Here is a 21035-nt window from a genome sequence, read left to right on the forward strand (position 1 = left end):
GGCGAGTGCAAGATTAAAACAACAACAAAAAAAGTCTCAAAGTATTGTGTAATAAAGTGAAGTAAGCTAAATGTATCTGTTTGACCTCCCTTCTTCTGTGCGGATGTACAGTCAGCAATATCGTAATAAGTACCCCCATGTATGATATTAATTGACATTTTAGCTCTAATTGTATAGTTACTTTAGTTCGTTTTATAATCATAAAATGCCGTTTTAGTTTGTTTTGTTTTTTTTAAAAACATTTTCGTTTTTTTTTTTTTTTATCTTATTTCGTTCACAAAAATATCTCTTCAAATTGAGTTTTAGTTATTTCATTAGTTCGTGGTAAAGATTAGTGTTGCTCCGATACCGATACTGGTATCGGGTACTAACAAGTACTAACACGTAACATGCCGATACCATTATTTCCGACACTAATATAGGACTTTGGATGCAGCATCTTGTGTCTTGCTTGTGCACAACATTCACTGATGTGACGTGTTCACTGCATGCAATATATACTATTGGCCCTTGAATGCTCTGAACCAATGGCAGGGCAGCTTTTTCATGTTGAAAAAAAAACACACAAAACCTTAAGTATTGGTACGGTATCGGCATCGGCCAGTACTGCAATACTGGGTATCGGAATCGGTATCGGGGACCAAAAAAACGGTATCGGACCCACACTAGATAGATAAAAACCTTGCTGCAAACAGGAAATGATGAATTAAATTGGCTATTTATTGTGATTGGCTGAAAACAATACTGTTGTAATTCCTCATCAAACCATCCAGCTGTTTTTGGGTGCCAGTCAATCAATCACAGAGAATTTACAATTTCGAGACAGGCAACCATTCACCCGACTATGATTGAGAATGAGCCCATGCTGCCAGCAGAAGTCAGGTGAGTGACCCACTATACATAAAAGTTGAGGAACAGACACAAATTGTATTTCATTTCATTTCTTTTCTATTATATAAATGCCTTCCTTTCAATTACCACCATGTTCCTATTTAATCCCTTTCATTTTTTTCTGCTCTGCCGCTAAACCCTTCTTCCCATTCATTCTTATTTTAATCTTTCAAAATGAGCTCATAATATCGTCGGCTTTAAGACGGGAATCTGTGTGCCCTCAATCTTAACATTTGGTGGTGTAAAAACACTAATCCAAACGATGTCTTTCAATTTGGTTTCTTTGAGCATAGTGAGTATTACTTATTAGAACACGATGCTGCCACTTCACTCTGACAGATCCATTCTGCTGGTGTCGTTCGCCTTTTCCTACTGAAATGATTGAAAATGCAAGTAATCTGTTCCAGTATTGTACAGGGATGCAACGATATCCAAACATCACGATACGATATTATCACGATATGAAGGTCACGATACGATAATTATCACAATATTGTGGCGATATTTAAAAAAGATCACAATATTGTAAAAAAAAAAAAAAAGCTCATACTAAAAAAAAAGCACAATATTATGCTTTTGTACATAACAGCAATGCATATAAACCACCGACAATCTCCAATAACTAAATTGAGGCACTTACTTGCTAATGCAAGCACACATTGATCGCTTCACAAGCAAATTAGGTTCCCCTTCATCTGACTATTAGCATAGATTGTAAACATAGAAGGCCAAAACATGCCTAATAAAAATTAAATTGCCCTAATAAACTAGCCACTAGAGGGTGCTAGAACTGCACAAATGGTAATCAACCTGACTTTTTAAACAGATGTGTTCCTTTTAAATATTGTGAACATAACAACGACAACGATATTGTGGCAGTTTTAATATCACGAAATCAGGATATTGCCCTTATCGTGACATCTCTAGTATTGTACGGTATAAAAAGAGACGGTAGTAACATTTCCTCTCCAAAGTGCAATATTACTAATATTACCATGAGCACTCCTGTGAGGCCAAATGTCACCGACACAACAGAGTGTAAATTGACGGAAGCGACGTGTGACTTTCCAGGGAGGCGATATGTGAGAGTGTGAAAACGATTGTTTCATTGTGTGTAGAATTGTGGTCAGTGGTCTCTCCACTCATCTCTTCCACCTCCCCCCTATAGAGCCACCACATCGAAAAAGTACTTCATGGAAGAGGTGGGGGTTGTATATTCTATAAGAGCCGCTGCTGTCCTACACATGATCAACTGAATGCGCTCACAACTTCAGATCAGCCGCACCTGCTCCAAAGATGAGACTCAACCTAATTCTTCTCTGCTTGACCCTGTGGATGACCTCGGTCCTCACAAGTGAGTTTTGTAAAACTTTAAAAATCACTGATCTGAGTGTTCAATATGTCCCTGTAACGGTTGTCTTTGCATTTTGTCTTGCGTAGCGCCCGGGCCTGCGTCGGATTGCTGCCCCGGATTGTCCAACACCCGAGTGCCACTGCAAAAAATTAAGAGTTACGTTATTCAGTCTGTGGGCGCCTGCTCCTTTAAGGCCGTAGTGTAAGTAACGCTAGGATTACGATTAAACAGGTCGAGCTTTGGCTGCTACATATATGCAAAACATAATAGTAAATTAATTAATAACAACTATAATGCTGTCATTTGGATGATAATTTTTACAAAAAAATAAAAAATACTGCTGTGCGTGATGATTAATATATTGCAATAAATTTCAGGTTTCACACTCACAGACGCAAAAGAATTTGCGCAGACCCCAACAGGCGTTGGACACAGAGAGCCATGTTAAAAGTGGATGGAGGTGTTTTGCAGCAGAAGGAACAGAGTAACAAAAAATCAGCAAGCGGCAGTCAGACAAGTACGTCGCGTACCACCACATTGAGAAGGTCACAAGGGAAGAGACGTCAATAGGGGAACATGCTGTAAACAAATAAAGGCAAGAAGCAAATGTTGTACTGTACATGTCCATACAGTACATGTATTTATTTCTATGTAATTTTTTTTTTTTTTTTTTTTTTTTTTTTTTAGCAACGGTGTAGTTCTGACTTTATTTTTATGACTACTCGTCACACAATTAAATAAGCTGCCATATAATGTGTAAAGGCTATCGACAACTATAAAGTCATTCATACACACACAGTACACGCACATGGCAGAGTTGCTTTATGGGATGTTTTGAACTTTTTCGTTTTCACACTGAACACATTACATTATGTCACAGAAGTTCTTTGTACACTGTACCGGATTATACTGTATTATACTATGCTGTACAATACTATACTGCTGTGTACTTTGCAAGACCATATACTGCACTATTATACAGTATATTGTTCTATAATATGTGTTTTTACTAGATTGTACTGTTGTGTAGTTGTTGTACAAATTGTGTTACATACAAGACACAAAGGTGAGCTAGATAAGAATAAAAAGTATTTTGAAACCTGTTTTGCTTACTTAAACTTCTTCAAAATGGATTGATAATACAGTCGGAGGTTTTTATTCATTTCCACAAATGAGCGCAGTAGGTCTTTTTAGAAGTTGTGCTTTCATGAGAGCTTCTTTAGCAAATGTGGGAAAACGTGATGTCAGTTTAATGCAGTGAAATTAAAAATACACTTGAATATATTATCGCTAAACCCACCTCTATTGTTCACAACACTTGATGTTCGCGTTACACTTTGAAACCACAAAATTAACCAAGTGCTAAGTCACACAACCGCCACATAAGTGTCCCGTGGGTTGGTGGGTATAAAAATAATCCCCTCACCTCCTCAAAGCACCTAACCACTGAGAAAAGTGCTTCAACTTGTCCTCCAACACATTGTAAGCAAATATGGCTGGACTGGAAGCCCCCCAAAATTCCACCTGGGCTGCCAGAAGCCCACCTTGACTCATTTACCGGGCCAGGAAGGGAGCAAGGTGTGGGGGAGAAACATTTGAAAACCATCTGAGTCATTTGTGGTCAAAGATTTCCGCTTGATGAGGGTAACACTCTCGCATCTGTAAATAACTCCTCGACAAGTGGCTGCATCTCAGATTTGACAGCTGGCGACTCTCTCTTATTTATTTTCTTCCCAGAAAGGCCTTTGAAAATCCTTTCTTTAATTAAAGATCTTGTCCAAACATTGGCTTCTTTCCAACGTTGTTAAAGAAGCAATCCTACTTTCTTAATTTGCATGCCGGTGCTCCGTTTCTGGCTGGATTCCCAAATTCCCATTATTGTTTTACTTTTTCTTTTTTTTAAATTATAGTGTAAACAGCTCTTCTTCTTTTTTTTCCCATTGATTTCTTTTGAGCATTAATTGCATTTTGGCTTGGCAAGGCTGAACTGGTGGGGTGACCTTTTCTTTTTTAAAAACGAAAAAACTACTTCAAGTAAAGGGCTATTAATTAGTAGGGATGTAACGATATCCAAACATCACGATACGATAATTATCACGATATTGTGGGGGCGTTGGCGATATTTAAAAAAGGTCACAATATTGTAAAAAAGAGCTCATACAAAAAAAAAGCACAATATTGTGCTTTTGTACATAACAGCAATGCATATAAACCACCTACAATCTCTAATAACAATATCGAGGCACTTACTTGGCAATGCAAGCACGCATTGATCGCTTCACAAGCAAATTAGGTTCCCCTTCATCTGACAATTAGCATAGATTTTAAACATAGAAGGCCCAAACATCCCTAATGAAAATTAAATTGCACTAATAAACTAGCCACTAGAGGACAATAGAACTACACAAATTACTTTTTTTAACAAATGTGTTCCTTTTAAATATTGTGAACATGACGACGACGATATCGTGGCAGTTTTAATATCACGATATTGCCCTTATTGTGACATCCCTACTAATTAGATACACACTCCTTACCTTTATTTGTATGTTATTGTTTACATTTAATGATATTCATCAATGTGAAGACACTGTATGAAACAGATAAATATCAATATGAAGCACTTCTATAAATCTAAAGCATTTCCATTTTCAAATTTGACAAAATTCAAAGGAAATCACAATGTCCCATCCCTGGTCAGATATTTTAAAAACAGGCTACTCATAAGCTCTTTGAGGGGTAACCTGGTGCCCTTTGAACTCGTCTACGTACTTGTGTGAACTCAAATACAGTAAAAGTGTTTTTTAGTCGGTCAACCATCATATGAGCACTGTCAGTATCTTGGCCACCCTTGTTACCATGGTGAAGCAGCAGATGAAGGTGACCATATTCATGATTATATTAAAAACTAGCAATGAAGATCCCCATTTATACAGTGACCAAACCATAAATGGGGAAAAAATAAACAAGCTCTTAGTGATTTTTAGTAAGCGATAAGTCAGTACAATAGAACTAAGAACACTCTTCCAAAATGCCATATATTTATTTTGGTTGGTCTGATGTTTAGTCAATTTTGATCAGTATTTTATTTATTTACCCAGAATCTACAAAATCATGTTGAACAATTCATGCTCTCATTCTGAATGCACTAAACAAAAATCTACACAATAACAGGTCATGAGAAAATTATTTATTATTTTTCTATTTTTGTATTTTTCATTTTTTTTATTATTTATTATTTTGGAAAACAGTGATTAATATTTAGATTCTTTCAAATACAATGCACCATAATTCCTAGCTTGTTTATGGAGGTTTTGTAACGTCGAAATTTTGAAGATGTTACTGCAGTTCATGACCAACTGTGTGCTTCCTTGGTTTGTCGAGCTTTTGGCGATGGCACCTCTTCCCATCGAGGTACGCCTTGCTGGTTTTTGTCCACAACTTGTCAGGATCAGCGCAGATTCTCTTCTCTTGTAATGTGATGAAACTGGGAAATAATTCATGCAGACATGCAAGGACAAAACAATGTGAATATATTGTATAGACAGGATTTGTTATAAAACTGAAGAATTATTTTTCAAAAATGTGCAATATTTTATTTTATTTTTTTACGAATTAAAAATATTGTAATACGTGGGAGCCCTTGTCCTGCAGTATTTATTTATTTATTTATTTATTTATTTATTTTTATTTATATTTTTTTTTTCACTGTCAGGGTCCCATTTTTGCCAGTGGGGGGAAAAAAATGTAAAAATAAAATTTCCGCTGACGTTAATTAAAAAAATAATAATAATAATCCGTGACACATTTCCATTAAACAATGTACATGAGAATTTCATGTCTCAAGAATTTAAAAGTCAATTTAAAAGTGAAAAAAAAAAAAATCATGTTTCATTATTTCATGAGCACCCAAAACTTTCTCACAAGAAATGATGTGACGCTCATGGGAAAAGCTTCATAACCTTTTGACGTGGGCCATGTTTAATCCCATTTTTTTATTAAAATATTATTTGTGCCAATACAAACGTGCAGTGGGCCGCAAATGGCCCCTGGGACATACTTTTGACACCCCTGCTTTCAGGGGCTGTGTAAAATAGTGTCTAACCTTCATCGTAATCTTTCTTTGAAAATATATAGAATAATACTGTAAATGCGACTTACACCACAACATGCAAAGGACATGAAGGGGGTCGTTGGACGTAGTAGTTGGTCAGCAGATCTCGATGTACTTGCGTGTGGGAGATTTTGCGACAACAACTTGCTAATCCACCTGACAAAAGACAGGAGAAATAAATAAACAACACGTCATTTCATATGTGAACGAAGTTGACAGATCATCTACCTTGAGCAAAGGCGCCGGGCACCATGACAGCAAGCAAAAAAAGCGAGACCAAGTTAAGAGCTGTCATCGCATGTGTCGGACGTAATCAGGTGTGAAGTGGATGTTTGCGCTGCGGGCCTTTTAAAGCCATCATCAAATACTGGAATTTGTGTCACTTGCAAGTCAGGCGCGATGCACCCACAGTTACACCTGGAAATAATCAAACCTTTTTCCTCCCACAGAAAAAAAAAAGCCCATGGCCTTTTTTTCACTCAAGACTGAGGGTGTCGATGGCCTACTTTTTGGTTGCACGAGCATCACGTCAGAGCGCATTCAATTTCAATATGGCCTCATTTGTGAAAAATAGTCACTATGTCATCTTGATTTCGCGGCTTTGTACATGACAAGAGAAACAGATGCACTTTTTTTTGTAGCTTTGTTACATTTAAAGAAGTTGGGAATTCGGCATATGACTGTCACACTTAGTTTTGTCAATTTTAGGCCTTGAGACTTGCTTGGCTAAAACGTATCCTCCTGACTACCAGGAAGAAAAACATATTGTCCAATCATGTTTATTTTGGTATTCCCCAATCATTGTGAAGTAACTGGAATACTGCAAAAGAAAAAAAAAAAAAAAAAAAGTTTTTATTTTAAGCTACGATGTGTCCACTACAGAGGACATTTTTTTAAACTTAAATGCTAGGCTCAAATACCGTTAAAATAATTCAAACAATACTTTAATGTGTTCTTCAGAGTCTTATAGAACACATGCTAACATTTAAAGCCTAAATTTTGTTCAATAAAAAATGTTATACACTTACTTTTCCTCTTCCCTAAAAAGTGCTTGCACTGAGGGAAACCATTTTCTTTTATGATGCAATGAAAGGTAGCAAAGCCCTACACATTTGGTATCGTTGGAAAGCACTGAATGTCCTCTACAGAGCACCAAAGGAGTTAATTCAATCATATGCACTGGATGGGAGATATTGAGGTTTAAAAAGGTCCACTACAGAGGACAAATTTGAATTGATGGTAGTCAGGAGGATATAAGAGACTCGACTTTGACTTGAATAATATGACGTGCTCAGTGAAAAGCGGCACAACAATTCATCAATCTCTATTAAACCCACAAAGACAGATAAGCTACATTAGCGTCACGGTTAAAGCTGAGCAAACATGAAAGAATCGTGTCAGTTATGCGTTTTTAAGTGAGAAAACAATAAAAAGCAATTGACAATACGAAGACTAGTTTGGTAACATTAAGCCTGTTGCACACTGAATGACACAGCCATCAATCGGTTTTAATCAATATGTTGTGCATTATTTTTCTGTTGAATCACAAAAACACGTGACGATTGTCAAGGAAGAAGTGAATTGCCCCACCGAGTGACGCAAAAGCAAAGTGTGGAGAGACTCTGTATTAGTGATGCAGTCCGTCAACAGCATCTCAAACTAGCAACACTGTCTTGATTATTCTTGCCCAGTTCCTGTGTTTGTTGCAATCCGCTACTTCCTTGACAATCAAGCCATGTTTTTCTGGTTCAAAGAAAATAATACAATATTTGTACTAGTGTATGTTGAGTCTCAAAATCCGATACAGGGTCACGGTGTGTGTGTGTAAAGTGTATGTAAAGAGCCATCTTATTCGTACATGACCCCGTATAGACAATAATGTTGTTAAAACACCTCGATAATATCGGTGGCAGATAATTATCGGCAATTATCGACCAATTTGACGTCAAACAGATAAAACAGATAATAATGAAATCCACAGATAATTATCGGCAATTATAGACCAGTTTGATATCATACAGTGAACCAGACAATAAAGAAATCCACCGATAATAATAGACAAGTCAGGTTGGTCCATCCGTTGTATTTGTGGCTCATGTTGTGCCCAAATTTTCAACCCCTCCCCTCTCCTATGGTAGTGTTGCATATTTGTGATGTCATGATGCGCACGACCTCATATTGACGGACAGTGCATCATGGCAGTCGCCAGTGTGGGCTTTCTTTACTGCGTCTCCACAAAATGTTACCCTCGCAGTTGTTGTTGCATTTTTAAAGCAGGACCGTTTTGTTTCGGCAAAATCAAAATGAGTTCCTGGTTGTCTTTGAAGCAGAGATATCAATAAAATCCTCTCCTCACCCTCTCTTTTTATTTGGTTTTCACGCCCCTAGTTACATGGGTGTTCCAACCCTAAAAATGCAAATGCAAAACATAGTTGGAACACATTGTTGAGTGGAAGATTGCTGAGTACGTGTGGTGAAATTTGCAATCATTTGACTTATAGGAGGACTCGAAAGTATATTTGTATTTAAGTTAATTTAGCAAACAATTATCAGCTTACTTATCGGTTATCGACATCGGCACTTTCTAAATTATTCGTTTATCGGTATCGGTTGAAAATAGTATTATCGTGCATCCCTAATACCGGTAATTAAAAATGTCTCTTTTGTAGAGAAATACTAAACAATATGCTCACGAACTGCATGTCCTCCCAGCTGGTATACTGCATACTTATATATGTGAATGAAAACTTTGCTGGAGAAACAAGAGAAGCACAGATGCTACACTACACGACAGTTAACAAAAATCATGTTTTTGAATTTATTTAGACAAACGGAAATGTTATTAAAGGAAACAAAACTTCAACTTTGAGAAAATGTGTACTGTACTTCTAAATTTTGCTGTTGTAATGTGTATTGTACTATACTACTGCTACCAAAGCAATTATCCACTTTATGACTACAAATTCTTTCTCGAGTAATTTTCAGCATACAATAGAAATAGAAACACAGTATTTTAAAATGTATTTTATAATTACGTTGAATTGATTATCAACTGTATGTTTGTTTATCTATCCTTAATTTAAAAAAAAAAAAAAAAAAACTAGGCCGTGGCTTTTTTTTTTTTTTCTAATAGAGAAAGTGATGTTCACAGAACTATTTGTGGTATGTAAACGGATGTACGAACCAAGTTCCCCTGAAACTCCCCTTGCTTGTGGTCACTTGATCTTTGCTACGTGAAAGGAAGTGGACACAGTCACATGGGGGTTGTGTTGTCAACACTTTCCTGTACGCAGACTAATCCATTTATGCAAGGTCCACTTTGACAGTCTTAACCTTTCATTTATTAAACACATTGAAAACCAGTCCCTCAAGCAATTGTATACTGTTTTAATATACTATTATTATTATTATTATTATTATTAATTTTATTTATTTTTTACATTTATTTATGTATTTATTTTACTTGTGGTTCAAGATGATAAGGCTTTTTTGTAGTTGGATTCTCAATAATTATGTGGTTTGGATTCAAGTCTGTTGTCTACTTTAGAATTGAAAAGTGTTTGATGAGAAAACTTATTAAAGAGCCCTTCCTTTACCTCGTTAGGAGTCGCAAAATACTTCACAGTTTAAAACACAATTGTTACCCAAAATCAGGGAAGTGGTGAAGGAAAAAGTGCCAAAAAGAATTTATGATGAAAATAACAAAAACAAAGCAAACAAGCCGTATGGAAAATTCAAAAGTACTACGTTAACAAAGTCGAAACCTAGCAAACCAACTCAATATTGAATAGGTAACAACTAACCACAACAGGAACAACCAAAAATGAACTTACAAGGATTGAACGAAGCTAAGAAACAAAATATGAGCAAATTAATGAGACAATGTGGAACACCTGAACAATTGACACCTCCTACTAACATCCTGGCATTTCTGATATTTCCTCAATCCAAATGCTTCCTTTACACGGTGTAAACTAACGGCATATTGTATTGCTTTTGCCTGTGACTTGCATACAAATCAGCCAGATTGTTATAGTAGCCAAACAACATTTCATCATATTATGAAATGAAAATAATCCTCTCAAATCAAATTACAATGATGGAAAGTATAATGCTTTCAATGAGCTGAGAGCTTCCTTTCACCGAGTTGACCGCCATTTTGACTTGTGACGTAAATTCGGAATTGTCAATTCACAAGTTGCTGAGGGAGCAGATTGGTTGACACACGGGACCGGTCTGACGAGAAAAGAGCAAAAAAAAAAAAAAAAAATTACGATCAGAACAAGGCATGTAACAAAACAAAATATAATCTAGAAGAGTAACAAAACACAGATCATGACATCAATATAAAATGTCTTATCTTTCATAATTTCTTCGACCATATGAACTCTCGCAGCCCTGTGCTTCTCTGGCAGATGGCTCCGAGCCAGAGTCAGAACACACTCACGGCCAGGCCCTGAGCTTTGGAACCCAACGGGCAGTGGGGCCTGGGAGTTGGGCTCATTTTAATCAGTAAAGTACTTTGTGTTGCAATCCTTGTATGAAAAGTTTTGATTGAATGATTGATAGGGATGTAACGATATCCAAACATCACGATACGATATTATCACGATATGAAGGTCACGATACGATAATTATCACGATATTGTGTGTGTGTGTGGGGGGGGGGGGGGGGGTTGGCGATATTTAAACAAGATCACAATATTGTAAAAAAAAAAAAGAGAAAAAAAGAGAGAGCTCATACTAGCACACATTGATCGCTTCACAAGCAAATTAGGTTCGCCTTCATCTGACAATTAGCATAGATTTTAAACATAAAAGGCAAAAACATCCCTAATAAAAATTAAATTGCACTAAAAAACTAGCCATTACGGGGGTGCTAGAACTGCACAAATGGAAATCAACCTGACTGATGGATGGATGGATGGATGGAATATTGTAATGTGTTGTCCAATTAATGACAGTAAAATAAGCAGTCATGAATGAACTAATAATTTTATTGATTCTTCCGCATCGTATACCAACATTTCCGATGATTGTTTGCCTCAACACTTTTTCCATATGAAAATTCTCTGTAACGACCACAACGTTATTGCCTTTTCTGACACGGTATTATTATGAGTCAGTAATTCTGCCATCTCTGTTATCTCTGCAAAGGTCTGGAATCCAATGAGTCATTTGTATAACGTGTCACCAGATCTTGTACCTGCAGTATCTCCGTAGCAGATTCAAAATATCTGTCTTTCGTGGCCCTTAAAACCAAATCTTAATTCATCCATTCGCAATGTGGAACTCACATGACACGATTCACAGAAGTGTGTCTTGATTTTAGTGAACGCTTCCTTCCTCCTTGTGGGGAGTACTTCTCCTTTTCACTTGCAAGGAATGTTTCATTCAGAAACTTCCAGTCTTGTATGTGTAATATTGATTCCCATTCCATTAGTGATCACGACGGCTTCAAACAGACGTAGATTTGTCAATTTGTTACGAAACAAGCTGGCGCCATCCTCAACTCATTCAGTCTCCATTGATTCCGTTACAGGATCAATTTCAAAGATAGAATTGTTTGGGTGAAAACAAGTGAAGTAATGGAACCTCTGTGGCTGGTTGTCTTGCGTTTTTACGAGGCCACTTAATAAAGTTGTCAAGTTTTAGGTGTGGTTGTGGACTCAAATGCAGAGAAGCAGGGCGAGGAGGCAGAGGTGGAGGAAAAAGGGAATTTAATTGCACCAAACAAAAAGTAAAATCCAAAAGGTAAGTAATGCAAGACAATAAGGCAGAAAACCGGCAGTATGATGGGGGGGAACAACAATGAATCGACACAGACAGAGGGGAGACAAAAGACTAAATACACACACACTAATTGAAACAACGAGACGCAGCTTGGCAAGACACAAGTGGCAGAGAATTCTGATAGGTTGACATACGAGGAAGTCAGGCAAACACAGGTGGGCAGGACAATGCTTGACGAGACAATGGGAGACACACAACGAAAGCGGAACATAACCGATCACAACAGAAACTTAAAAGAACATGATGACAAACTCAAACAAAACCCACTCAAAACTAGAACCCTGACAAAAGCAAAAAAACAAACCAAAACCAACCCAAACCATGACAAAAGTAAGAGATGTTCTCACTTACTTTCGAGAAACAGCAATTTCCCCAACAATAGAAATTTTTCAACAATGATGTCATACTTAACATTGACTTTCTTTCATTTTAATGTCCATCCATCCATCCATCCATCCATCCATCTTCTCCTCACAAGGGTCACGGGATGCTGGAGCCTATCCCAGCTGGCTTCCGGCAGTAGGCGGGGTACACCCTGAACTGGTTGCCAGCCTATCCAGGTTCACGAAATCTTTAAAGAACCCTTCACTGACGCTGCAAATTCGCTGAACAGCAATGAACTTCATGTCATGACGCCAATTAGAAAAAACATTTTGGAGGGCTTGTCCCCGGAAATACCCCCGAACCCTCCACACCTCCTCATTCCCCACTTGTTGCTTAAAAGTCAGCTGGCACAGGATCCAGCTCATCAATGACCCCAATGAAGACAATCGAACTCAAAAGGACTTCACAGACAAATTGAGTCTTGTGACAGCGTTTTTATGACAGATGACCAAATGGTCGGCGGATGTTTGTGGTGAAAACCTCAGGATCTCCTTCCTTCCTCTTTCTTTTTGATCCAAGAGAAATGCAGCATGACACATTGACAAGTGATCAGGATGTGCAAGAATGTTTTTTTGCTGAAATCATCAAGATAATAACTTCACTTTAAGGGTGGAATTTGAATTTCACAATCAAATGGATGTCCATTGCTATGTCAGTGAGTCACTCGGTACAAGACAGGACATGATTCTAGCTTTCGTTTGTTCGGTGAAAAACATATTCAACAATTATATAGTTGGATGGTTAAAACAATAAAAATAATCTAATAAAATAGGACATCCATCACCCCTAACAAATACAGAATTGTATAATCTCTGGCGCGTTTGAAAATAGACGTTTCTCATCTATGATATTGTTGTAGTCATAGTTTACATTGGTGTAGAATTGTGCTGCCTGTTTCCAATATTTTGGTCGCATAATACTCAAAACTAGTGAGTAACAATATTTTGCCAATGAAAATCACCAAACTAAAATATACTGTCAACCTCCATTACTCACAGGGGATACCATGAACAGCAAAAAAAAAAAGTCACTGACGTCCCCCAAAATAAAAAAAAATAAAAAATAAAAATAAAAATGTAAGTATAAGTATACCAGAAACAATGAACCCCGGACATTTTGATATCATTCAAATTCCTCAGAATAACAGCAAATTCCTTACAGATAAGGGAACAAATGTTTGTGATAACTCTCTGACATACAAAGCTCTTAAAACAGTCGTGATGTGTCATTTCAACATACGTACTACTACTTACCACCAATTACTACTTTCCAATGAACCGGAATGTTGACGCCATCTTGTGGCATCTTGTTGGAGGGAGAGCAGGAAAAAAAACAACAACAACAAAAAAACTGTCAGCCCTTCTTTCAGATGTCAATGTTGCAAATGATGTGATGTGATCGATGTAACCTGTAATGTGTTCGGAAGAAAAAAATTAAGAAAACAAAACAAAACAAGCTTCTGCGGGGAAAAAAAAAATGATAGGGAAATCCACGGAAAAACAATTACTCTAAAAACTGTTAAATGTCAAAATAAACATGAAGCAAAGCAAAATTAAGTGCGTATTTAAAACAACCACACAGCTTTCCCTTAAAAAGGCCAATAGCATTAATATGACAGTATTATGATGTTCAGCAACAGATATTTGAGTACAAACAAACGTGGCACAACACATGACCGACAATCTCGTAATAATCTCAGGTGTATATTCTTTATCCTCTGCGAAAACAACTTACAGTATATTACCGCAGCTGACAAGAGTCACTTTGAGTAGTTGTGGCTTGACTCTTCTTTGTTTGTGTTTGCATGGCTGTATTATACTGCCCCTTAGTGGCCAAGTCACACACAACAGAAGGACCTGTAATGAGTGAGCTGAAATAGCGCTGTTTGTTGTGAATTACAAAATTATAGAGTGCCGTTTTCCTGATTAAAAATCACATTAAAGTAAAAAACAAAAAAACAAAAACAAAAAAAACAAAGAAAAGAAAAAGTGGGCTGAGAATGGAAGGGATTAATGACATTTCCATTCATTTTAGTGCGGAAAGAAGATGATTTGAGACACAAGTGTTTTGAATTACGAGCGTGGTCAAGATACAAATTGTACTTGTATTTCAGTTATTAATTTCAATTCATTTGGGCTGGCCTGTGAATGGTGCATATTTGTGAATTGACCCTCATTGTATATATATTTTTTTGGGGGGGGGATAATCCAAGCGTTTTTTTGTTGTTGTTTTTTTTTTTGTTAACATATGTTTATTAAGCACAGAATGAATTTGTAAAAAAAAATAATAAAAAAAATAAATCAGAAATTACGCTGCTCTGGTTTACATAGAAGGCTAATACAAAAAACAAAAAAACAAAAACAAAAACAAAAAAACAATACTATCCAACCTATCCAGCTGCCCATCCGTCCCAACACTGATAAAAACTTAGCATCAAACTAAATTAATGAATGGAATAAAAACAAAAACATTTATTTGAACAGTGTTTGTGTTAACTAATCCAAAATATAATGTACTATGAAAATGCATTTCCATATAGCCAAGCTTGATGATGAGTCTGGACATGTTAGATGTGATTGTAATGATGAAATCTGAGGCAACAGTGCGTCACCTAAGTGCGTCTCCTCCCGACATAAACCCGCTGTCGAATTCCTGCCTGTGGTCAGTTTGCTTCCTCTTTTTCTCCTTTAAAACCCGGAGGTCTGACCAGAAGAGATCAGCCTTCTCCTCCTGCCACATCAAACAGTCAGCTTGTTGAACCAAGACCATCTGGACCATCTCAAGAAACAATCATGCAAGTGTGCACCGCAAGACTGGCGTTCTTGGCTCTTTTCATGGCCTACCTGGCACTGGCTGCTGCAGGACCTGGTAAGTCGCCTCATCCCGCTGATTGCACACGACTTCACAGTATGCTGAAAGTGAAATATATTGTTCACTCGTGAACAGGAATTAAGATAACCTCGTGCTGCACTAAAAGCACCTTGGGGCCGATTTCTGCTCCTATCATTGGCTACAGGATCCAGAAGAAGAACCCTCCTTGTATCCGCGCTATCGTGTAAGAAGCCAAAGATTTGATGAATCCTTCACTGAGCAAAATTTTTGAGTGATTGGTTTTATGTGCCACTCAGATTTGAGACCACTGATGGAGAAGTGTGCAGCCACTGGAAGCAAGACTGGATCTTTACGAAGATCATGGAGCTCAAGTGAGTACGCTTTTGCAGTCTGAATTGGCTGCTGACTGTTTCCATTAGGACGTCTTTTCAAATTTCATATGTTTGTGTTTTACAGTGAAGCACGGAAAGCCAAAGAAAACGCCACTGCCACGACTGCCTTATATTAATTTCAAATATTTAAATGACTGATTTTAATTTAATATTTATTGGTGTCAGTTTTATTTATACATTCCAGCTGTGGTGCTCTTATTTACCTGTTCAGGAATCTATTGTGAAGAGTGTTTTGTTTTTTGCTCTCAAATAAAAATGCATTTTCCTCGTCACAATATATTTTGTGTGTTATTACCTCCATTTTTCATTGTTACCTCAGTTATTACAAACAAGATATCTGATTTAGAAAGTGGCTCCAATTGTTAAAACTGAAACTAGGTCTCGTAAATTTTGAATGGTGAAAATGAGACTTCAAAATCCATCCATCCATCCATTTTCGTAACCGCCTATTCCTCACAAGGGTCGCGGGGGTGCTGGAGCCTATCTCAGTCGGCGGGGTACACCCTGGACTGGTTGCCAGCCAATCGCAGGGCACTCAGAGACGAGCAACCACTCACGCTCCCAATCACACCTAGGGACAATTCAGAGCACCCAATCAACAAACATCGAGACTAACCCTGAAAAACGAGTTGATATATACCCTGAGATAGGAAACTCTGCATTTTCGGTTCCAGGGCAGCTTATTTGAGCTAGTTTGATCAACGCAGAGTAGTTTCACCTGGAGTTACAACCACACTAAAAGGCCGCATCAATGAAACGCCGCATTGATGAGTTACCATGGCAACGATTTTTTTTATTTTTATTTTTTTCCCCTCTCAACTGAAAATAGCATTCATGCGGTACCCCATTTAAGCAATTTTATTAAATTGGTCAGCAATTCAATTTGTAATCTTAATTTGGTTCAACAATTCTCTTCTTAGAGTGCACCTTCATCAACCGGATCATTTGTCAAAAGAACATATGCCACGTTCATGAAAAAAGTGGAATGATAAAGGCTATTGATTGCTCGTCCTGGTCGAACTCAAGCCAGTCAATTTCTGTTTCTGTAATATCAAACTACTTTCATTGGCCAGGAAGTTAATCAGCTGTGTTCACTCGCAAAATGGCACAAAAACTCTTTTTTTTTTAAATACTCCTGTGTACAAAATAAATACAGTAAATACATAAATAAATAAATAAAGCACACAACACAACCATTCACACTCATACACTACTACTACTACTACTACTACTAATAATAATAATAATAATAATAATAATAATAATAATGATGATGAAATCTTTACGATCAGGCCTAAGCCAAAATTTGAATCTTAACTCAGAAATGTGAGGCAGGTGTGCTACTGCTAACCAATTAGCTACCATATTGCATAGAGCATTATTATCTATTGTATAAATGTGTATAAATGTAGCCTATAACATTACAAATGACTATATTGAGAAACATTATGAACCATTTTGCTTGGGTCATTTCATATACCAGAAGATTCATTATCCCATTCTCACGTTCATTCATCAAATCAAAAAATGACTTGCCCCGGTTATGAATCATTTTGGGCTTACCTTCATAAATGGAAACCAGGTTGAAGGTTTAGAATATGGATCTCTTTTGCCACTTAGTGGCGAGACAAAGTTATTGCAGCGAGTGAATGGAGTCACCTTGCGTGACTGCGAGCATGGTCGAGCCCTGTGGCTTCCAGAGCACAAATAGCAAACTCGGCAGCCTTCTTGACAGACGCGTCATGCATTTGCATGAGCTAGCAGGCAGGACGACTCATTTAACATTTTAAGGCCCCCTCCAGCTGATTGGCATCTTTTTAAATACTACAGGCGGGTGCCACTATGTGAAGTAATGTCCCCACGCAGATTTGACTGAAAAGCGCAAAGGTTCAGTGTTTTGATGTATTCTACATTCATTGCAAAGATACTCTTTTTTTTTTAAATCATAACTATTAAGCATTAAGGCTGACAGAATGACCACAGAAGTAACTATTAGCATGATTGCATTTCAACAGATTCATGACCTCCAACTGGCAATTTCTTTAATTGCACCACAAATGTTTCTAATCGGAACTTTGAGGGTTGTTTTGGAAGCTTTATGTGGTACTTAGCAGAAACTTGGTTAATTTTTTTTTTTGCTTTGTGTTGTGAGCCACAATTTAACTCGAGTGAAATAAACAAAAATGGCTGCAAAGGTGCTGCTGTAGGCCACAATTCACACTTAGATGCTCACAATGAACAATAACTGGTGAGCCCAATGCCTCTCACTTGACCACAGCTCTAATAGGCACACATTCAACACACAATAGTACAGTATGTACAGTCATTAAACTTGAGGGGAAAAACGTTTCTTTGCATTCTCTTTTATCACCTTAATGCATTGCTATATTTCGCAACAAAATATAGTGATCACTTTTGGGGGCCTGAAACAAATTACTGTAATGAAATTTCAATTACTTTCAAAGAGTAAAATTGATTAGTAAACAAGTAAATTGTGTAATGAGCTTTATCAAAAAATAAATTAAACTTGTAAGTCAAGGTACCACAGTATTTAAAATGACTTGTTACAGTGAGCGTATCTCTCAAATCCATGTTGACAATTCAGTACAGTAAAGCCTCCTCAATTACGGGTTCACAATCCCATCATTTCACGGATTACATGTGTTACTCCCTCCAAGCACGAACAGACACAAGTGGTTTCCTTTACAGCTGGTTTATTTAAGGCTTGACTTTTCCTTAAATGTCATCACCACCGTGAAAACTAAACAACACACAGAGAACATAGCTACTTTAACATAAAGTATAAAGTCATGCGCAGCATGAATCTCAAGAAAAGAAATAAGTACACAAGTAAACAAATTATAAATACCTCGTTGGCTGCGTGCTATATAAAGAGGAGTAAATCGTCTTCTTCAATCTTCTTGCTTTAAAATAAGTAGAGACAAAATAGGTAGCATCATATGTGCATTGTAGCCAGTCTCTTAGCAAGGTCTGTGTTTTGGAAACTTCTAGAAGCGTAAAACTGAAAGTGTAAGCGCAGACCAACCGGAAGTATACCTTTCAAAATAAAAGTTCACAAGGAAACACTATTACGTTAAATAAAATTAGATACATTAAGGGGTAACAATAACTGCAGTTACAACATGTATTTTGTCCACTTATAACTCAATGATCATTTGGGGGATGTAATTCCACTTTTGACCACTATGTGGCAGCACACGACTATGTTTAACACTGCAAATTTGAAAGAAGAAAAGGAAACCTGAAGCGTTTTAGCCACATTTTCCCTGAAAATGGTAAGATTGTTCAATGTCTCAGTCTTCTTCAACCTCACCAGCTTTAGGTTCTGTTTATAATGTACATCTTTGCATATGAATATTGATGTATATTTTCAGTTGATAAGTTGAACTTGTTACTTTGATTTAATGTAAACACAGGGATTGGTACACAGTACAATATTTTTGCCTCATCCAGTCCTCCTCTTGCTCTCCCTCAGTACATTTGAAATGTTTTTAAATGTGTTATTACTATTATTTTAATGGATACTTCACTTATTTAGTCCATTATAGTAATAAAAAGTTAATATTTTGTCTAAAATTTATTTGATGCTTTCATTATTTTTCATGTACAATTAGTACATTTAAAAACACATTTTGCAACTTGCTGTCGACTGGGGCTCCAGGTGGAGGAGTGGAACCGTCACTTGCCTTCGGTGCCGGTTGGCGTGGGTTCGCTCCTCCACCTGGGAGACCCATGTGGCTTACATGAATTGAGCTCGCGTGTGAGTGAGTGATTTAAAAAAAAACAAAAAAAAACTTGCTGTCGACTGAAAATGACATCACAAGGACTCAGGTAACCAATCACAGCTCAGCTTGTGAATGTGGCATGGCCAAACCTAGAAAACAGGTGAGCTGTGATTGGTTACCTGAGTCCTTGTGATGTCATTTTCAGTCGACAGCAAGTTGCAAAATGTGTTTTTAAAGGTACTAATTGTACATGAAAAATAATGAAAATATCAAATTTATTATAGGCAAAATATTAATGTTTGACTGCCAAAAATGGCTAAACAAGTAAAGTATCCCTTTAAGTGCATATAAAGACCTTTTAAAAAATAGTGCTTTTAATGCAAAAATATGTAAAGGGAGTAGGGTGCTTCTGTATCGTGGCTTTGACTGGTTGTGGGCGGGGGCTACGTACACTAAAGGCCGTGATTCTCAACTGGTGGGTCGGGACCCAAAAGTGGGTCACGGTGCTACTTTGGTAGGTCGCGGACCAGTGGTTAAATTAAAAAAAAATAAAAAAATAAAAAATACTGGGGGTCCTTGGTTTATGATGATACCAACATACAAAGTTTTGAGGTTGCAGATGGTATGAGAAGATGTTGTCACGTGGTACAAAAAGGCACACTCATGTAGCGCTGATTGTTTTATGTTTTTTTTTTTTTTATAGAAAACAATACTTTAATTTTGACTTTAGTACTGTGCTAGCATAGGTTAGCGATACAACAGGGTATGTTCTGACTTGCATACACATTCGGGTTACAGTATGTCATGTTGCAGGATCACGACAGTGAAATATCGAACATAACAATCTTGCCAAACACCCCAATAATTAAAAACTCATTTGCTCCCAATAACGTGTAAATACGTTTTTTTTAATGTTGTAAGTGTCCCAAAGACGTATTTATACGTTTTTTTGTTTTTTGTTTTTTTTTGGGTTTTTTATGCGAGAGCATACAGAAGGCTTTGATGCAGCCTCTCAACTGCAAAGAACAGTTGCAGAAATGGTAGTTATTACGCAAACGGCCAGCAGGTGGCAGCAGAGCAAAAGAGATCAACCAGGGCCATCTAGGAAAAAAAGCTCAATTACTTACAATTTTAAATAGATTTTTGAAAACTGATGAAACTTAGCTCTCTTCTAATGCTAATTGCTGCAAAACGGAAACAGATAGAAACTTACTGTTTTTTCCTGATGAAAGAAGAGACTTTATTCTTTCTTTTGGGAGGTGATGTTTTTTCCATGTTTTTATAGCAATTGAACACAATAGTCTGTGGGCCTTGCAAAATCAGTCAAAATCCAGTAAAACAGCCGGGAGCGAACGGGATTGAGAAATGTGAAAATGGCTGGGAGTGAATGAGTTTCTGATGCATGCCTGTCACGAAAATGTTATTTTATTTTATTTATTTTTTTCAACTAAAGCAGCATTTGAACATCCAGACTGATTGATGTTATGTTTTCCTAAAATAAAATACATCAGTGCCAAGATGTACTTAAA

General features: G+C 37.1%; 2 protein-coding genes and 1 long non-coding RNA gene across 3 annotated transcripts; 1 reads left to right on the forward strand and 2 right to left on the reverse strand.

The window, feature by feature from the left end:
* Nucleotides 1-5516: 5516 nt before the first annotated feature.
* LOC144019177 (monocyte chemotactic protein 1B-like) lies at nucleotides 5517-6710 on the reverse strand. Its single transcript, XM_077522104.1, has 3 exons — nucleotides 6588-6710; nucleotides 6407-6515; nucleotides 5517-5732 (listed from the first exon to the last, which is right to left on the reverse strand). Exons 1-3 carry the CDS (start codon nucleotides 6652-6654, stop codon nucleotides 5585-5587), a joined length of 324 nt encoding a protein of 107 aa, XP_077378230.1. The 5' UTR covers nucleotides 6655-6710; the 3' UTR covers nucleotides 5517-5584.
* Nucleotides 6711-13030: 6320 nt separating this feature from the next.
* LOC144019247 (uncharacterized) lies at nucleotides 13031-18751 on the reverse strand. The gene is made up of 4 exons (XR_013283614.1): nucleotides 18630-18751; nucleotides 15380-15448; nucleotides 15148-15266; nucleotides 13031-13841 (listed from the first exon to the last, which is right to left on the reverse strand). It is a non-coding gene; the product is annotated as an uncharacterized LOC144019247 (long non-coding RNA).
* LOC144019109 (uncharacterized) lies at nucleotides 15191-15973 on the forward strand. Its single transcript, XM_077521973.1, has 4 exons — nucleotides 15191-15404; nucleotides 15483-15591; nucleotides 15665-15739; nucleotides 15825-15973. Exons 1-4 carry the CDS (start codon nucleotides 15329-15331, stop codon nucleotides 15874-15876), a joined length of 312 nt encoding a protein of 103 aa, XP_077378099.1. The 5' UTR covers nucleotides 15191-15328; the 3' UTR covers nucleotides 15877-15973.
* Nucleotides 18752-21035: the final 2284 nt, after the last annotated feature.

Source organism: Festucalex cinctus, chromosome 1 (genome assembly GCF_051991245.1).
Source record: "Festucalex cinctus isolate MCC-2025b chromosome 1, RoL_Fcin_1.0, whole genome shotgun sequence".
Classification (NCBI taxonomy): domain Eukaryota; kingdom Metazoa; phylum Chordata; class Actinopteri; order Syngnathiformes; family Syngnathidae; genus Festucalex; species Festucalex cinctus.